The sequence below is a fragment of the Pseudorasbora parva genome, chromosome 3, assembly GCF_024679245.1.
Source record: "Pseudorasbora parva isolate DD20220531a chromosome 3, ASM2467924v1, whole genome shotgun sequence".
NCBI classification, from domain to species: Eukaryota; Metazoa; Chordata; class Actinopteri; order Cypriniformes; family Gobionidae; genus Pseudorasbora; species Pseudorasbora parva.
This window is the reverse complement of record NC_090174.1, coordinates 53,429,932-53,448,926: the sequence shown is the minus strand read 5'-3', so window position 1 is coordinate 53,448,926 and position 18,995 is coordinate 53,429,932. Positions and strand designations below refer to the sequence as shown.

At 36.8% G+C, this 18,995-nt stretch overlaps 1 protein-coding gene across 2 annotated transcripts in view; it reads right to left on the bottom strand.

Moving 5' to 3' along the window:
- The window catches only part of mapk1 (mitogen-activated protein kinase 1), a 44,614-nt gene that overhangs the window by 19,160 nt on the left and 6,459 nt on the right, over positions 1-18,995 (bottom strand). For both annotated transcript variants that reach the window (XM_067439469.1, XM_067439468.1), the window contains exon 2: positions 2,556-2,738. In XM_067439469.1, the coding sequence (XP_067295570.1) occupies positions 2,556-2,738 (183 nt within the window). The remainder of the gene's footprint in view (positions 1-2,555; positions 2,739-18,995) is intronic.

Genomic DNA, 18,995 nt, shown 5'->3' with positions numbered 1-18,995 from the left:
ACCTCTTTTTGGTCAACATTCTCCTTTTTGTAGCTGAAATAGTCCCAAAAGGATGATTTTTGGTACAAAACCGTTTTTTGTTTTGCGGCGGATGCCGGGGATCCTCTTCGTCACGAATTTTAGCAGTGAATGTTGGCTGTGAGCGGTGAGCTGCGGCACAGCGAACCAATCACTGTGCAGGCACGCGGAACGTGCATGTCACTCCAGCAACAAACTCATGTTTACTGTGTGCTACCGTTCTCTTAAAACACCATGGGCTAGCTCCTACCCTTCACATCGCATGTGCCGGCGATGTGACTATCGGTCACGCGCACATCGCGATGTCGATGTTAAAACAGAATATCGTTCAGCCCTAATGACAATGATCCCAAACAAACTGCCAAGGGCAACGAAGGAGTGGCTTTGTAAGAAGCATTTCAAAGTCTCCATATCTCAACCCCATAGAAAATCTTTGGAGGGAGTGTTGCCCAGTGACAGCTCCAAAACATCTCTGCTCTAGAGGAGATCTGCATGGAGGAATTGGCCAAACTACCAGCAACAGTAAAAACCTTGTGGAGACTTACAGAAAACGTTTAATCTCTGTCGTTACCAACAAAGGGTATATAACAAAGTATTGCGATGAACTTTTGTTATTGACCGAATACTTATTTTCCACCATAATTTGCAAATAAATACTTTAAAAATCAGCCAATGTGATTTTCTTTTCTCATTCTGTCTCTCATAATTGAAGTGTACCTATAGCCCCGTTTCCACCACAGGAACTTTACCCAGGAACCAGGAACTTTGGGTGGTACTTTGTGTGTTTAGACCGCAGGAACCAGGGTCTAAATAAAGTTCCAGGTAAATATTTCCCCCTCCAAACGGCCCTGCTCGCGAGGTAGTACTTTTTCAAAGTTCAGGAACTTTCGAGGGCGGGACTTGATTGGTTGAGCTGACGCAGCATTTTATTTCAACTCGGCATTTTTAAAAGTCTTTTGCGAGGTTCGGTCTACGTTCAGTAATAATCAGTCTTACACGCCGCGCTCATGTTGACAAGAGAGGAAAGTAAATTTTTCTGAGGGGTTAACTTTTTATTTCGTAAGTTATGAAGATAATGTTGGAGTAATGACACAGCGTATATTGCCCCAGGCAGTTTTTACTTAAACTGCACCTGACAGATTTTTTTTTTTTCTCAGATGATTATTTAAACAATTAAATAGCTTATAATATAATACTGTATTAGTCCTGGTGGCCGTTAAGAGTTGCTATGGCTTCAGTTAACACACTCCAGCTGCTGGAGAAAACAGCGGCGACATTTTTGATGTGGCAGACAAACTGCTTATGTGACAAAATGATTGCGATTGAAAGTCATTACATGTAAACACCAAATCGGTTTAGATAACGTCTCATGTAAACAGTCCACTAAATCTTTCAATCGGTAGGCTACACACAAAAATGATTACTGTCCGTTAGGGCTGTCATTTTTGAAAAAAATCTAATTCAAACGGAATTCAAATATCAAGCAATGCATTCGAATATATTCAATTATCTACAACGCCGTCATCTCCAGCAGCTGGAATGTGTTTACGGATGCCATAGCAACTCTCAACGGCCACCAGGACTTATACGGTTTTATAAAAGCTATTCATTTGTTGTAAAGTGTAATAATCATCTCAGAAAAAATAAATTCTAATGTCAGGCGCAGCTGAAGTAGTTAATGACAGTGTCATTATGCCAACATTATCTTCATAACTTCTTATGAAATAAAAAGTTTCTCCCTCAGAAAAATGTATTTTCCTCTCTTGTCATGCTTGGTGCATGAGCACGACGTGTGCTCTTCAGTGGTGAAGGCGCGCGCTGTGTACATCACATAAGGACGCACACTCAAAAGTAATCCGGTCAGGTCATTTACATGGTGAAATGTTTAGTTTGATCGATTCATGAAAAGGTTTATCCACCCATCTCAAAACGATTACAATTTCATTCAGTTTGGGCATTTTTATTACGATTGATCAGGTGTTTATATGGAGCATTTTCTTTCAGATTGGACTTTTAAACTGATTGCAGTGCTCCATGTAAACGCACCGACAGTAAAAACAATTGCGCTACATGGCACTTTAAAAACCGGATAGTTTATTTATAGTTCGATTACGGATATTTCACGTCATCTTCGCATGCATATCGAAAAGTGACAGCCCTGGTCCGTCACTGGCTTGGAGGAACAGTCGCGTGCAGTCCTACATCACCGGACTAATTTGCCTAATCTTCTCGGAACTTTATCGCGGTCGAAACGCAGACAGCTGCAGGTCTGGGGGGAGAAAAGTTCCTGTAAAAAAGTTCCTGGTACAAATTGTTCCGGGTAATTTTGGTGGAAACGGGGCTTATGATGAAAATTACAGGCCTCTCTTATCTTTTAAGTGGGAGAACTTGCACAATTGGTGGCTGAATAAATACTTTTTTGCCCCACTGTAAATGTATAAAAGATTATAATTTCATATTTACGTCATAACTTTTCTGTTTAAATGTTTAAAAATCCCCAAACATTGTTTATTTCCAGGTTAAAATAAAAAGGATACACGTCTTTCATCTGGTCGATGGTGGGTGTGCGGATGATGTCGTTGATGCCGATGATGTTCTCGTGCTTGAAGCGGAGCAGGATTTTAATCTCACGGAGTGTGCGCTGACAGTACGTCTGGTGCTCAAACGGACTGATCTTCTTTATCGCCACACGCACTTTATTATCACGATCATACGCTGAGCTGAAAAGAAGAAAAAGAGGACACATCATCAGACCAAGCATATTTTTTCTTAAACCAGGCATACACTGTACAGTTTATAATAGTCCTTAATGACTGCTTGCTTGTCAAAGTGTACGAACATGATCCCATTAAGGGGAATGCCATATCACACTATAGGATCTCAGTTGTCAATGTCAGACACGGTAAGGCAGTCAATACATGTTAAAAAAAAGACTCGTCCAGGGTAGGGCTGGACAATAATTCAATATCAATATATATCGCGATATAATTTTTTTCAATAACGGTGATATGATTTTTAAACACATTTCCGATATTTCGATATACATTAACGTTACAGCATTCCTCACTGACTGACGTTCAGGGCGCAGCCGTCAGAAAGAGCAGAACACGATTGGCTTCTTGCGCGATGACGTACACCACCGGACACGCAGCCAGTGCTCAGCAGTAGTAGGCTGATAGATCCAACGCGGCAAGTTTTAGCTACAAAAAGAGTTTCCCTGACTAATACAAATGTGACTGGACGAGCTTCCACAAGTAAGGAGAAAGACTAACTTTATTTAGTGGCGTGGAAGTGGTTCGGCTATCTACAGCACTATTCACACGGGATTAGTAGACTATTATAGAGACATCTGTGATTTAGAAATGACTCCCCCACATCTGAGTTTTGCGTGGCGCATTCGCACGGGATAAGCAAGCCTGTGATTTTACTTGAATTTACTGACTTCTCCCGGATATGATAGACTTCGTTATAGATATCTGTATGAAATCATAAACAAGCATCGATATCGTTTTGATTATTTTACAGTAGCCTAATAAATAAACATAATTTCGTTTAGTTAGCGAACAGACGCCATGAACCGAGCTCAGACCAGCGGCAGGAGTCAGATTTATTTTATCACGAGTGAGAAGCTCACAATATACGACGGAACATTCAGTTTCAAATGCAAAAAAGGCTATTTAATCAAGCTTGTCATTGTAGCCTACTGTACTGTTCTGTTCTGTTTTTCATTAAGAACAGTAGGCTATTGGTGTTAATATTAAACACCATTCAATCAGATTACTCTCAAATTGAAAATCATTCTAAAGTGAAAGTATAATCCGTGTGGGCGCGGCTGCACGGGAATTCAAAACAGTGCGCATTATGAATGCAGACTTTATTCTTCGTGAAAGATAAAGATAGAAATGCTCACAGGAAGAAAAAAAGATTGCAAAAATTATATACAATCCGCCTATCCTGACCATATCACAGAGATGTCGATTCGCACGGGACTATTATCTCGGTGTTCGGTGAAATATGGTAGGTAATTTGCGGGGGAATTTTTACTTTACAAATTACAGACATGGCCGATTCGCACTGGATTAAGATCACAGACATTCTCTGCAATTATTAAAAATCACTAGAGGTCCCCAGATAATACTTGTCCCGTGCGATAAGATCTGATATTAAACTTCAGGTTTCAGTGTGCTGCAAAATGTGCCGGAGAGGTGCCGACTAGGGGTGTAACAATACATCGACATAGATGCATCAATAATGTCTAACGATACGATGCCAAGCGTTAAAAATAATCAATGTAGACTATTTGTGTAAGAGGCAAGTGGCACATTTGTTTTAATGCTTTCCACATTTGCACACAATGACATGTATTAACACCAATGCGTTCATTCTCGTTTAAATTACCTTTCAAAGCTTGTGAAAGACGGTCACGAAAATGTATAATTTGCTCGTGTTTAAAGCCTTGCAAAAAGCAGCGTGCAATCATCTCAAACAGAGCACAAGGCCACTGAATTGAGTCTTCTTTTATTTATTTTTTGTGCATCAGTAGATAAAGGTCTATAGTTTTGCATTAAAGGAGAATATAGCGCTATGAATCGTTCTTCAATTCTGAAATTTAAAACTTAAAAGAAAATGCTCAATAAACTGCGTCTGCGAAGTGAGAGTCTTTATTTGACGGTGATATCGCATTTCTTGTTTGTATAATGGCTAAATGCAAATAAAAGGTGAACATTAATTTATTTGTACCGTTTTTATTTCTAAAATATTATATAGTTTTATAGGAGGAGGTTTCATAGACTTGGCAAATTAATTTTTCAGAAGTTTGTAGGTACAGACATCCTTTGTGGCAGTTCTTGGTAGTTTTTCTAAAGCTTTTATATAGTTCATATCGATATCGTAATTATATCGTATCGACCGAAATTAAGAAATATATCGTGATATAAATTTTGGCCATATCGTCCAGCCCTAGTCCAGGGTTTTACATCATTAATCCGTGACCCGCTCAGTGACCAAAATGTATTTTCGATGCTTCAAGAGATTCTAATTAACTAACTGATGTCACATATGGACTACTTTGATGATGTTTTTATTCCCTTTCTGGACATGGACAGTACAGTCCCTGACAAAAGTCTTGTCGCTTGTGTACAAATTGACCTAAAGTGCCGCTGAAATATATTTCCAATCAAGATTTTTTTACAAGAAATGGCTCATTTTTATCCCACCAGCTTTTGTGATAATGTTTCAGTGAAAAACTAAACTTTCAAAAAGTATTCTAATATTCACGGCTTGGTAAACCCATTGAGTCAATTTTTGCAAAGACATAAGTGTTGTCACCTTGTCATATGAGCTTCACCTGTGACTAATAATGGATCAATTAGGTCTCAAGTGTGTATAAAAAGAACCCCAGTACGCTAGACCTTCACATCACATGAAAGAGGACGCATGGAAGACGAAACCAAAGAATATTGATGAACTCTGGGAGGCATGCAAGACTGCTTTCTTAGCTATTCCTGATGACTTCATCAATAAATTGTATGAATCCTTGCCAAACCGCATGGATGCAGTCCTTCAAGCTCATGGAAGTCATACAAGATATTAAATTTGGATCTCACAGCACCACAACTTAATTTGGTGACATATTTTTTGTATTTGCAGTAAATTTGTTCAATTTCTGTATAGGCGACAAAACTTTTGTCTTGCCAAAATTTGACTTTCTGTCTTGATTAAATGATAAATATTTTTTCTGTGAACATTATTTATTTCAGTGCATTAAACATCATTTGGGAAGGTTTTAGCTTTTCATATGAGCTATTTCTAACACCAATTAATTAATCAAAAGTCAGGTTAATATCAGGTATTTCTAGAAAATAGATAAGCGACAAGACTTTTGTCAGGGACTGTATAGTGTGCATACACTTGCATACGCTCTCGGAATTAATATAAAATATCTTAAACTGTGTTCCGAAGATCAACGAGGTTTTACGGGTGATTTTATTTTTGGGTGAACTAACCCTTTAATGTTTAAACTAACGAACTAACCATGAGCAATACATTTGTTACAATATTTATTCATCTTTGTTATTTTACAAAAATACTGTCAATGTTTGTTCATGTTAGTTTACAGTGAATTAACTAATGTTATTGTATACAACTTTGAATAAAGTATTAGTATTAGTAAATGTTGAAATTAACAAGTATTGTCCATTCTTAGTTAATGTTAACTAAAGTAGTAAACTAATGAAATCTTATCGCAAAGTTACACAATGGCTTTTGATTATTTCACTCTTTGTTTAAATTCATCATAGATTATAACTTTTTTTAAGTACAAATACATTATGATGATTCATATTGTAAAAATTTCAGGAGTAGCAAAAACAACTGTCATTTAATATATATATATATATATATATATATATATATATATATATATATATATATATATATATATAAAGTTAAGAATAAAAAGTTTAAAAAAGAAATATTTAAGGAATATTAATGATGGATAAAGTTCCAAACAACAAATGTTTAAAGTTCTAACTAACTAACTAGAATAATTATAATACTTGTATTGATGGACATACTAAAAACATTCATTTCACCAAGAAGTTTTCAGAATTTTTTGAGTATGTATGTATGTATGTATGTATGTATGTATGTATGTATGTATGTATATATGCATGCATGCATGTATGTATGTATGCATGTATGTATGTATGCATGTATGTATGCATGTATGAGTATGTATGTATGTATGTGTGTATGCATGTATGCATGTACAGTGAGGAAAATAAGCATTTGAACAACTTGCTATTTTGCTATTTTCTCCCACTTAGAAATCATGGAGGGGTCTGAAATTGTCATAGTAGGTGCATGTCCACTGGGAGAGACATAATCTAAAAAAGAAATCCAGAAATCACAATGTATGATTAACTATTTATTTGTATGATACAGCTGCAAATAAGTATTTGAACACCGGCGAAAATCAATGTTAATATTTGGTACAGTAGCCTTTGTTTGCAATTACAGAGGTCAAACGTTTCCTGTAGTTTTTTCACCAGGTTTGCACACACTGTAGAAGGGATTTTGGCCCACTCCTCCACACATATCTTCTCTAGATCAGTCAGGTTTCTGGCACGTCACTGAGAAACACAGAGTTTGAGCTCCCTCCAAAGATCCTCTATTGGGTTTAGGTCTGGAGACTGGCTAGGCCACGCCAGAACGTTGATATGCTTCTTATAGCTTCTTATACTTCTGTGTTGTATTTGTCCCGCCCCTCCTCCACTGTGATTGGACAGCTGGGTGAAAAGTGACAGTGATGAGCGCTGCGTTTTACTCAAAGTTGAACATTCTTCAACTCTCGGCGACCAGTAAAAAACGCAGAGTGCGCAGTGCTTGAGTGTGAAATACTCACTCAGCGGCTCGTTGCGCTCCAGGCGTTCTAAAAACGCGGCGCTCTTATTGAAAACAATTGAAAACGCCAGCCAGCAGCGTGAAAAAACGCTTTGGTGGACACACGGCCTTATGCAGCTAAGAACCTCAAACAGGTGCATCTAATTTAGGATAATAAATGGAGTGGAGGTGGACATTTTAAAGGCAGACTAACAGGTCTTTGAGGGGCAGAATTCTAGCTGATAGACGGGTGTTCAAATACTTATTTGCAGCTGTATAATACAAATTTTTACAAAATCATATATTGTGATTTCTGGATTTTATATTTAGATTATGTCTCTCACAGTGGACATGCACCTAAGATGACAATTTCAGACCCCTCCATGATTTCCAAGTGGGAGAACTTGCAAAATAGCAGGGTGTTCAAATATTTGATGAAGTAGGTATGTATGTATCAATCTATCTATCAATCTATAATTATAATTTTATTGACTGACATTTTTGGGGCATTTGAGAAGTTGCAAAAAAAAACTATAAAAACAAACAAACATTAAGTTCACTAACAAGTTTTCAAAAGGAATAATAATTATTTTAATGATGGGTTTTCATATTTGAATTATATTTTAAAGGAGACATTTATATATAAAATAAAGTATTAATAATTCTGTTTCCAATCACCCCTAACCTTCAGCTAAACATGTCACTGCGTGTCACTCTTCTTTGTGATTGCAAAGAACTTGAAGATGCAATCTCATCTTCATCGTAACCATGATGACAATGACCTGATTCAAATATTTTTCCCTGAACTCTCTGCACTGCTGACACATTGTTAATGCCAAATCTGTGTCAGGTGCACAGATAATGCAACATCCGCATCATTTCCTCTTGTACAGCAGAAACATGGTCAAGCAGGTCACAATTTATGATGGAACGGCTGTATTTAAACTTGCATTTTTCACATCATGGCTCAATATGTCAGGAGTTTGTTTTTTTGTCGTCGTTGCTGACGCAGATTTCGATCTTGACAAGTGTAAAGTTCACGGATCAAGCATCTGGCTGGCACTGTACACACCACACTCTAAAGGGCAGAAAGTGGAGAAATTACGCAGAGGTTTAGAAAGACCACAAAAGAGAGAGAGAAGCAGAGATTGAGAGACATATTAAGATAGCAGGGAAAAAGAGAAAAGAAGAGAGGCATGGTTTCCACGGAGACGGACAGGCGAGACTTTGTGGTTAGGAGTTATGCAACAGGCTGTTGCCATGGTAATGTGAAGGAGGGGGGCGGAGACGGGCTGAACGTTCGTAGTGAATTTACACAATGCTCTGACAATGCCAGATACCCTTGGTGCGAAAGAGGAGGGGGAAAAAGACGCTCCAATGGCGTGCTGTCATACCACCAAATAATAAAGATATCTATAAATAAAGCTGGGTCTGTGTGGAAACTGTTGAGGGGAATGACTGCTGCATGAGAACATCTTGAAGACTGAAAATCAGCACGGATGTATTTTAAAACACAACAAAAATTACCTATTTTAGTGTTACTTGTGTAAACCCTCGGTGTGGTGTAGCAAGAAGGTTTGTTTGAAACGCAACTTGACAAGAAGGCAAAGCAAAGCCACTCAAAAAAAAAACATTAGTATAACCAATTTAACTTACACTGAGATTTGGGTAAAGCTCATTTCAGGCTAAAAAAAATCATAATAATTTATTTAATTATCTATTTAATTATTAGACATTACAATTATTTACATTGTGACTTCATCATGATTATTAAGCAAACACATTTCTTTGCCCCTAATTCTCATTAACACAATGGCTCCAAAAGATTTTTTTAAATAATTTTAAAATTTGTATTAGCAGACGTTAAAAAAGCAGTACAGCAAACATTACAGTGCATAAATATTTTATTGTTCATGATAATGAGAATTGGTAGGAATGTGCTTATTTAATTTCCGAATTAAAATAAATAATAATATTAATAATCTATTTAAGTAATTAAATACATAATTTTGCCATTAAAATGTTTAGCATCGTGGCATTTTCATAGTTAAGCAAAATGTTTTCACCCAAATTCTCATTACCATAACGGGTCCAGAAGTTCTTTTGTTTGTTAGTTTTTTTTTTCTAAACCATATCTTATTCTAATAAAATCAGCAGACGTTAAAAGACAAATATTATAATGCATAAATATTTCATCATTTAATGTGGTTTTTTCCCACAGAGTAATGTGGCTGAGATAAGTTCCATGATGGTAATGAGAACTTGGAGAAATGCGCTTTATTTAATATCAAAATTAAATAAATTCATAAATTAAGACATATCAATAATCACAAAAACTACATTAATAACCAGGCAGACTTTTTGCCCCAAAATGTAATAACAGGTCCAGAAGTTTTTTTTGTTGACCAAACTGTATTAAAATAAAATAAGCATACATAAGAAGTTCAACACATATTACAATGCATAAATACTTGCTACTTTAAATGTAGTTAATTCTTACAGTAACTGTCATAAGAATTCATAATAGTAGTGACCGAATCCTAAAAATGACTTTCATTTGGTTTTGGGGTGAAACATAACACAGACAGGTTCTCAGTTTCATAAGATCCCCCCATTTAGATGTGTTGTTATGCAATATGGCATTATATACGTGTTTAACATGCCTTTTTGTGCGTCATATGATCCCTTTTAGCATGCTTCTCCTAATGCTTAAAGAAAACAGAGATGCTTCTATTTCAATACAACTTCTGAGGGTGAAGGCGCTTCTAAGGCTCGTCGAAATGGGGCCGGGACACCACAAGGCTGGATAATCCTCTCTTTTCTGTTCCTAAGAACGCCTGCACATGTACAGCTGTGCCAATAAGAAGCTTTTCGCATTCTATAAACCAGAAAATCTTAAACACATTAACTAGGTTGAACGGTTTCACCATTTTTTGGAGACGGAACAAGCGGATCAAAAAGCCCTTACTTCACAAAACTAGCTTTTTACATTTGAAGGAGGAAATGTGATGGGAGTTTGCCAGGGCAAAGTCATCAACAGGATGCTACTTGAACCCAAGGGTTCTTAGCTCAGTTTCAAAGAACTCTTTATGCAAAAAAAAAACAAAAAAAAACTATACAAGGCGATGGGATGTGAAAAGGTATGAAATGCCTGACAGAACACTTCATGTTTTATATTAAGTGTTAATACGCCATTACTATAAGGTTATTAATGGTTGTACCAATAATGAAAATTGCCATAGAAATTTAGTTCACACCACTAATAATAAATCAACCATCTTGAATTGCAAGTTTGCAAAACCATCTTTTACCCACCTAAAACAAGTTATTTTCCAACCTTAGACATATTTTTGACATGCCTTGTCAAAGCCTGCAAAAATGACCAACCACGCAAATAAACAAAATATTAAGCACTCTCTTTTTCCTCTACTTTCTTTCCTTCCTTTGGTTGCCTGCTCGTTCTGACACTCCACCCAGTCAGGCAGGTTCATGTGACGGCGGATTGACGTCCTTGGCAGAAGGGTTGCCATGGAGACTGGCACCGTGGCAGAGTTTGGCATGGAGGCACGGCCCAGGCAGTAGCCACACAGCCTGCATTGAAACTGTGTGTGTGTGTGTGTGTGTGTGTGTGTGTGTGTCTGTGTATAAACGCAGGCATGTGAGAGCTTGTACATGCATTGGCTAATATATTTGTCTGTGCATTTGTGCACACACAAGGGTGCATAACAGAAAGTGTAATTATGTGACTGCATCTCTCATTGCAGAGTGCAACAGTTGGGTTCCGGAAGTAAAAACTGCATTCATTTTCTCCATAAGGACATTTATTTTTAACTTATAAACCTTTAAAGATAGCCATACTGTGAGTTACAAGATTGTTAATCCATGGTATTTACTTCTGCTTCTGCTGTCACCTCACATCATTTCAGCTTAATTTAAAAATAATTGTGTTTAACATTGGAATTCATGGTGAAAAACTACATCACCCATGACGCTGTACAGAAAATCACCAGAGAGTCAAAAAAGACTCACTCCAAAACAGCTCTTTAGCTTTGCCCAGTCTCAAAACACTGTAAATTACATCATATTTGATTATGTATATACCATACTAATACTGTGTTTGACCCCCTTTCGCCTTCAGAACTGTCTTAATTCTATGTCTGTGGCATTGATTCAACAAGGTGCTGAAAAAATTCTTTAGAAATGTTGGCCCATATTGATAGGATAGCATCTTGCAGTTGATGCAGGAGATTTGTGGGATGCACATCCAGGGCACGAAGCTCCCATTCCACCACATCCCAAAGATGCTCTATTGGGTTGAGATCTGGTGACTGTGGGGGCCATTTTAGTACAGTGAACTCATTGTCATGTTCAAGAAATCGAGATAACGAGTGGTTATTTCAGTCAAAGTTGCTCTTCTATCACCTTGAATCTGTCGGCCCATTTTCCTCTGACCTCTAGCATCAACAAGGCATTTTTACCCACAGGACTGCTGCATACTGGATGTTTTTCCCTTTTCACACCGTTCTTTGTAAACCCTAGAAATGATTGTGGGTGAAAATCCCAGTAACTGAGCAGATTGTGAATTACTCAGACCAGCTTGTCTGGCACCAACAACCATGCCACGCTCAAAAATGCTTAAATTAGGGGTGTGCACAAATATTCAAATAGTCGAATATTCAATCTGTAATTAATATTTGAGCTGCAATTAATATTTGAAAGCTAAAAATACTATTCTAATTTTACTGCGTTGATTTGCTGGCTGTAAATGCAGTGAATCCATGAGAAATCCCTCTAAATCTCGCATTTATAACTAAATCCACAGGGTGGCGCTGTGGAGCGGGTAAAAAAGTTGAGTGTATTTGATCACAATGTCGTCCTCTGCCTCGCGATGTCTGGAATTACTAAATTGACAATTGAAATGATCTTACAAAATGGAGTTACTATTGATAAAATTAATTCATTTAATTTTTCATTTTTCTTCAACCGGCCCGGCTGTGTTGTGTCTTTATTAGTTAGTCAAGTGTTCGCTGCAAATTTTTACAATTCGGAAAGGCACAAACAATTTCTTCTTCACTCGTGAGCCCGATCGGATCATCACTTTAGTAATGTCCGGTCACGAACGAATCGTTCTTTTTAACTGGTTCTTTTTAGTGAACCGGGCGAACCAGTTCACCAAATCGGACTGAATCATTCTAAACGGTTCGCGTCTCAAATCAGCACTGACCACACACGTTATTTTAGTTACTCACTTTCTGACATGAGTGACAGTCCCTCCGAATATAAATAAACTAATGTCTTGAAATGTATGTTGTAACTCCAACCGTTCACTGAACTGAGACGTGTTTTGCTGAGAGATCTGATAAACTCACGAGCAGCTGATACTGAGCATGCGCGAGTAACTGAACGAGCAGCGGTCCTCTCCAAGAAGTCCTCATCGGGCAGCAGTACAGAATCGAAAACTATTTCTCTCAGACACGTTCAATACTGAGGACTGACGAGCCAATGAGCAGAGCCTCTTCATAAACACAATGCTCTTCTCAACTTTCCGGCTACCGCTGCGTTCCCACAGGACTTCAGTGCGAGACACAGCTAGCCGGCTAAAACAGGTGAATTTAAACAATGGCTAAGTGGCTAAACGCATCTCGTAGTCGTGTGAGGGACCTGTTCATGTTGGACGGACATTTTAATTGCATTTTGTGTCTGTTAAGAGGCACAACGACACCCTTTACCTTCATGCCCCCAAAGCTGCCGTTTTAGCTGAGGGGGGGCTCTGGGCATTAACTGTAATAACTCCGTGTTGCAAGCACCAATCCGGTTCGTTTTTTTTTCTATAGACTGTACTCACAAAGATATAACGAACAAGATAAACTTAAAAATTCGCCGGAGTTGTCCTTTAAGCGAGGTTTGATGACGTGGCAGCTGACCTATGCAGCCTTTCGTTTGAGATATGAAACAAAATATATCCCTATATGACTATCCAAACCTGGTGCAAATCAGGCTGGGCTTTAATATTTTCCAATGATTAAAAAAAAAAAACACATACATACAGCATTTTCAAAGACACATACAGTATTTACACCTGTTGCACCAACTAAACAACATCAAGGCGCAACAACACCCAGTATAGACGCTGCATGTCCACAATGAAACATCCTACTGCAATGGTAATTGAGAAGCCATTTACTAATCATTTACTAATTGCCTAACAAGTCAGCATTTATCCAAAGACTCCCTGTACAAAAGCAAGCAAGTAAATGGTTATTTATTTAACGTCCTGTAAAAGATTATTCATAAGTCAGAAAATGTCTCCATTTATTAAAAGTGTGAGCGACCTAGGACTATGGCAAATGTGCTCATTATGAAATCTCTGTTTTTAGGTGTGTGGTGCATACAACTTAACTTGTAGCCTACAGTTATTCATATTTGTTATGTAGGCTAATTGACCTTTCGCTAAGCCACGGCCTCCTTAGTTACTGTTGCGACGCCTGTCAAGCTTTTGTGCCTGGCATGTCTATGTATGCACCGACATTTCCAAGGAGATAAAATTAGTCATTTTTGGCGAACAGGTGAAATATCTGAGATCAAGACAAAAGGGACTGCAGTACACATTCGTGGGTTATATTCATGATGACATGCTATGCAACCGATTAGAGAATAATGTCATTCAAATTTAAGCTAAAGCCTATAGTCCCAGCCCAATCAGCAGCCGGCTCATACATGTTCATGCATAGCAGGGTAAGTGAAATTAGAAAATAATCGAATAATTATAAATCAAACAGCTTATCCATAAAACTTGTGGAATAAATACAGGACATCAGCCTGACCACTTTGCAGTGATTCTCTCACTTATTTCGCACGCCGGGCTCCTGTTTAGGCATTGTGGGTCTAATCTACTCCTTGGACCTGGCAATAGGCGGAGATACTGACCTGAGCCATAACGTTACATCAAAAAAAACCTGTTACTGAAATAAAGCCTTATAACAGAAAGTCATTCTCTAAAACATGATGGGATTTATTAATTTTAGAAACACAGCCACCGTAACAATCCTTTGATGAAGGTCTTAATTTGCAATACAAAACTAATAAATAAAGCTACAAGACAGTCCTTTTTGTTTTTTAAATTTTTGTTAGAAATTAGAAGAAAAAAAATTCAGTTCGTTGGCACAAACGTAAAGTTAGGTGATTTTGTTAATCCTGTCGACATATAGTTGTGAATGGGACCTCACACACTGCTTGATTCCCGTCTGGCATTTCGCACCTTGGGTTTTAGCTTTGGGGAAGGAAAAAAATTCCAAACTTTTGGGATACCAGGTATCAGATTTGCACAATCCATAAGCACAACACTTCGGCATTTTTCCCTTGCTCGAAAGCTTGACACACCATCTGCGCCTAATTATGGTTGCTAAGCCATGATTGGCCTGTGGTAGTTTTCAGGCGTGGCTTAGCGAAGGGTCAATAAGTTACGCATGAGATAATTATATATATATATATATATAATTTATTTAATTAAAATGTAAATGATTCACTGACTAAATATGGCTTGCTGTGAATGGACTTAATGACCGTGAAATATTTCTAAGCGTTTTTGCTATCCCTCCGAGTGAGATGATGTGTGGCATAACATTGCTAATAATGTTATCTGCTAATAGCCTAATCCCAGATGTGTATGTGTATATAATTGCTATTATTTATATTTTTTAAATGTTGTTATATTATTTAAATGTTGGCAGACCAAGAAAAAAGATCTTGACCAGTCTCAGCTAAAAGCTAATACCCAATTCTTAGCTATTATGCAAAAAGAAAAACAGAAACATAATTCTCATCACAGGAAATTTGACCTGCACAAATAGGCCGCATTTACTCAACTCAAGCTCAAGTGGACAAACAGTCATTATAGTAATTATTAATGTAATTTGAACAATAATAAAGAGGAGTTATTTCCAACGAAGGCACAGAAGATCTCAAATTACAGCTATAGATACATGCCTCTAAATGAGTGAGTCAACCTGCTAAAGCAAACAGTCATAGAGAGATAAGCATTTACACCAGACCAGGATGACGCGTTTAATGGTCGCAGCTACAGGAACCTCTTACCCTCTCAAACAATGTAGGGAATTTGTATACCTAATAAGCACAATAGTAACTGTAGTTATATTACTAAAATCACAATGTAACAGATGATTGGTATCACCTAAAGTCACAAGGTTGAACATAAGTTGACATGAATTAACAATGAACAATGTTTCTACACAATTAATTAACCTGTTTATGCTACTGTCAAAATTTACTTATAATTGTACAAAATGTAAAAAGAATTTAAAGTTAATGCACTGCAATTAATTAACAACAAAGAACTGTGTTTTTAACAAAGATCAATAAATATTGCTCATTGTTAGTTCACTAATGAGACCTTATTGACCTATAATTGTCTTAAATAGAAATTATTTATGTAAGGCCTTCTGCGTGCACAATGAAATGCTTTATTTGAAGTTTACGATGTAATATAACATGTCTATGTGCTCTGTACGCTCTTTTCTGGAAACTGAAAGTGGGAAAGTAAAAATAAATACTTAAAGCATTTATTCTTGGAGTGCTACCTCAAAAGTCTGAATCAAGTAATTTCACAAATTAAACCAGAGGCCACCGAATTGATGCTTTTATGACATTGGTGAAAGCATTTTGTAGAAAGTTATACTGAAAAATACTGTGAATTTACAGTGCAGGTTGAAATTGAGAAATTGAGCATTGTGTTCTGCATCTAACGGAAGATAATGTTTGGAAAATAAAACAATGTTTTGAACCCAAAGTAGCAATCAAAAAGCAACATAAAATAGCTGCTGATACAATCAAACACATCTATGAGCTCCAGTATTTCCCCCAGATGTCTGCATACATTGTAAAGTAATTAACCGTACATTCACTTTTCCTTCAGCTATGTAGGGCTGCATGATATTGGGAAAAAAACTATATTGTGATATTTAGTTTTTCTATGATATACAGTATATTGTGATATGAAAATTTCAACAGATGATGTCAATAGCTCTATACTGTTTTTAGGGGAGTTTATCTGCATAGAAAACAATAAATACAAGCATATAAATACAATAGAACAAAGATACAAATTAAAAAAACAGCGCTTTATGTATTTCAGTTAAGCCTTAACAGTATTCAGGTACAGAAATTGAATAATCAAATGTAAAGTAACACATGGTCTTCACAACTATATAAATGAAATATAATTTATCTTTGTTAAAGCTACAAAGGTGGTTCTTTTAGTATTTTGTTGTTTGATTAACATTAGGTCACTTTAAGACTTAATGCACAGATCCAAAATAATGACATGCATCTGTCTTCTTTCCCAATTTTTTACGTTCACGTAAGCCATAAGCGGCTGCGTTCACGAGAATATACACAGAGGGGCATTTTGACATAATTTTGCATGTATGTCTATTCAACCTAAAAAATGTTTACAGTGTACATTCGCTTCCTCCCACTCACTTGTTTCGGTTAAATAGCGGTTGTATTGTGCATGATTTTAGTAATTAATTGAGTAGCAAAATGAGGGGCCTAACTGCGCTTAAATGTTTAAAAGCACACAAAATTATGTTAAAATGTCCATCTTGGCGAGTACTGAGATAAACGGTCAGTTTTGGAACCTAATTACCTGGGAAAGATAAAGCAAGTTGTGTAACATTATGTTGGATCTGTACATAAACTCTTAAAGTGACTGCATATTTCTTAATATTAATATTCTAATATTTCTGCTGTCTGTCATGTTAATAAAAGAACAAAAGACAAAGAAAATCACTCTACTCTTGACTGAATAACTTTTGTGACTAATTGTAAGCATTAATCTGTATTACATTATTACAATGAAGAGTATCCTTTTGATTAATTTCTGTAGTATATCTTACCTGAATATACTGTAAACCCACCTGAAAAACTTAGTCATGTTTATTTAAAATCTTTTACTTATTTTTTATTATTATTTTATCGTTTTACTTGTAGATTTTTGTTCGTATTTGCTGTCAATTATAGTTCTCTGAAAGAATATCGGAATCGGCAAAAAAACCGAAAACAGTCCAGACAATTGCAATCAGTCCGTCTCTCTACTGTAAGATGGTTAAACTTTGTAAAATCATCTGAGAATCATGTGCATTTCAAACCGTGGTGCCTGGTCTGTACGGATCACGGTCCGGACGGTGATCAACGATGAACATACATCTCATGTTTTACAATGTGACTATCGCAGAGGTGCACGTCGTGATATAGATCCTAAAACAATGTCGTGCAGCCCTAATGTTTATGACCATGGCTGATGGCACAGAGACAAACTATGAAGTACAGAGACGGGGTCATGCCCTGAGGAACTGGAACTGGTAGTCAATCCTGCAGCATTCCTCCTTATGGTTTAGAGCCACTACCCAAAGAGCCACTTCTGCAATAACAGCAAACCACATGCGTGTCGAAACACTTTTGAGAATTATTCCAGCAAGTAAAAACATATTGTAGTCAAAGTCAAAAGATTTAAACGCACACAATATCTGCAGTATTCAGAGCCAATAGCCAACAAGTATTTGTGAATCAATTGAACACTATAGGGATGTGACGGTGAGGAGCTTTTCAAATCACTCATTTTAAACAGAAAGTAAAATGCGCACATTCATAACGGAGCGGTGAGGAGCAAAGCGAGTGTTTTCAATGAATTCCTATGAAAGTTAAGCTACCATAGGTATGAAATGAAACCGCGCCAGACTGGGCACACACCGTGAATGACAGTGCAGTCGCGAATTAATGCCAACACCGACTATCGCAGCAAGCCTATTAAACACCCCCTAATAAATAAAAGCATCTGATCATGGTCAGGTGAACTGAAAAGCAGCATAGAAAGCAGTTAAACAGAACACAAACATAAAATAACACAACATAAGATAACAATTTGTACATCTGAAAGGGGCACTATTTTGCTTTTACAAATTTAGATGGTCATCTAGGTGAAAAATGCTAATATATTTCTCAAACACTTTCATCAAATCATAAATTTGAGCCAAAGGCAAAACCAACATTACCTGTTTCTAGAATATGTGATCAATAGGCCTGTCACGATAACACATTTTGCTGGACAAGAAATTGGCCAAGAAATTATTGCGATAAACAATAATATTGTCGTTCTGAGACCATTGTCATCTAAATAATGATAATGGCATAAAAATGCAGGTACACCTTTTCAAAGATAAACTTTAATTTCTGATGGCTATTTAACATTAAAAATAGAAGACATTTTAAATAACCACAATAAATGAACAAAACAACCAAAGACAATAAAAGCATGGACTCTTAGTCTGTTGAAAAAAATGCATTTAAATAAGTACCAAAAACAATAAATAAAATGGATGAAAACTGCAACGGATGATTGCGTTTTAGGGGCGGCACAGTTCACAAAACCCATGGTTAGGTTCGTATCACGGGTTTAGGCTCACGGTTTTCCGTTCTGTACGGTTCTTTTTTTTTTTTTTTTTCTTTTTTTTAATCCAGAAATACTTCAGCATATGATATATTAATTATCCACAATTTAGGATACAGTATTTAATTTT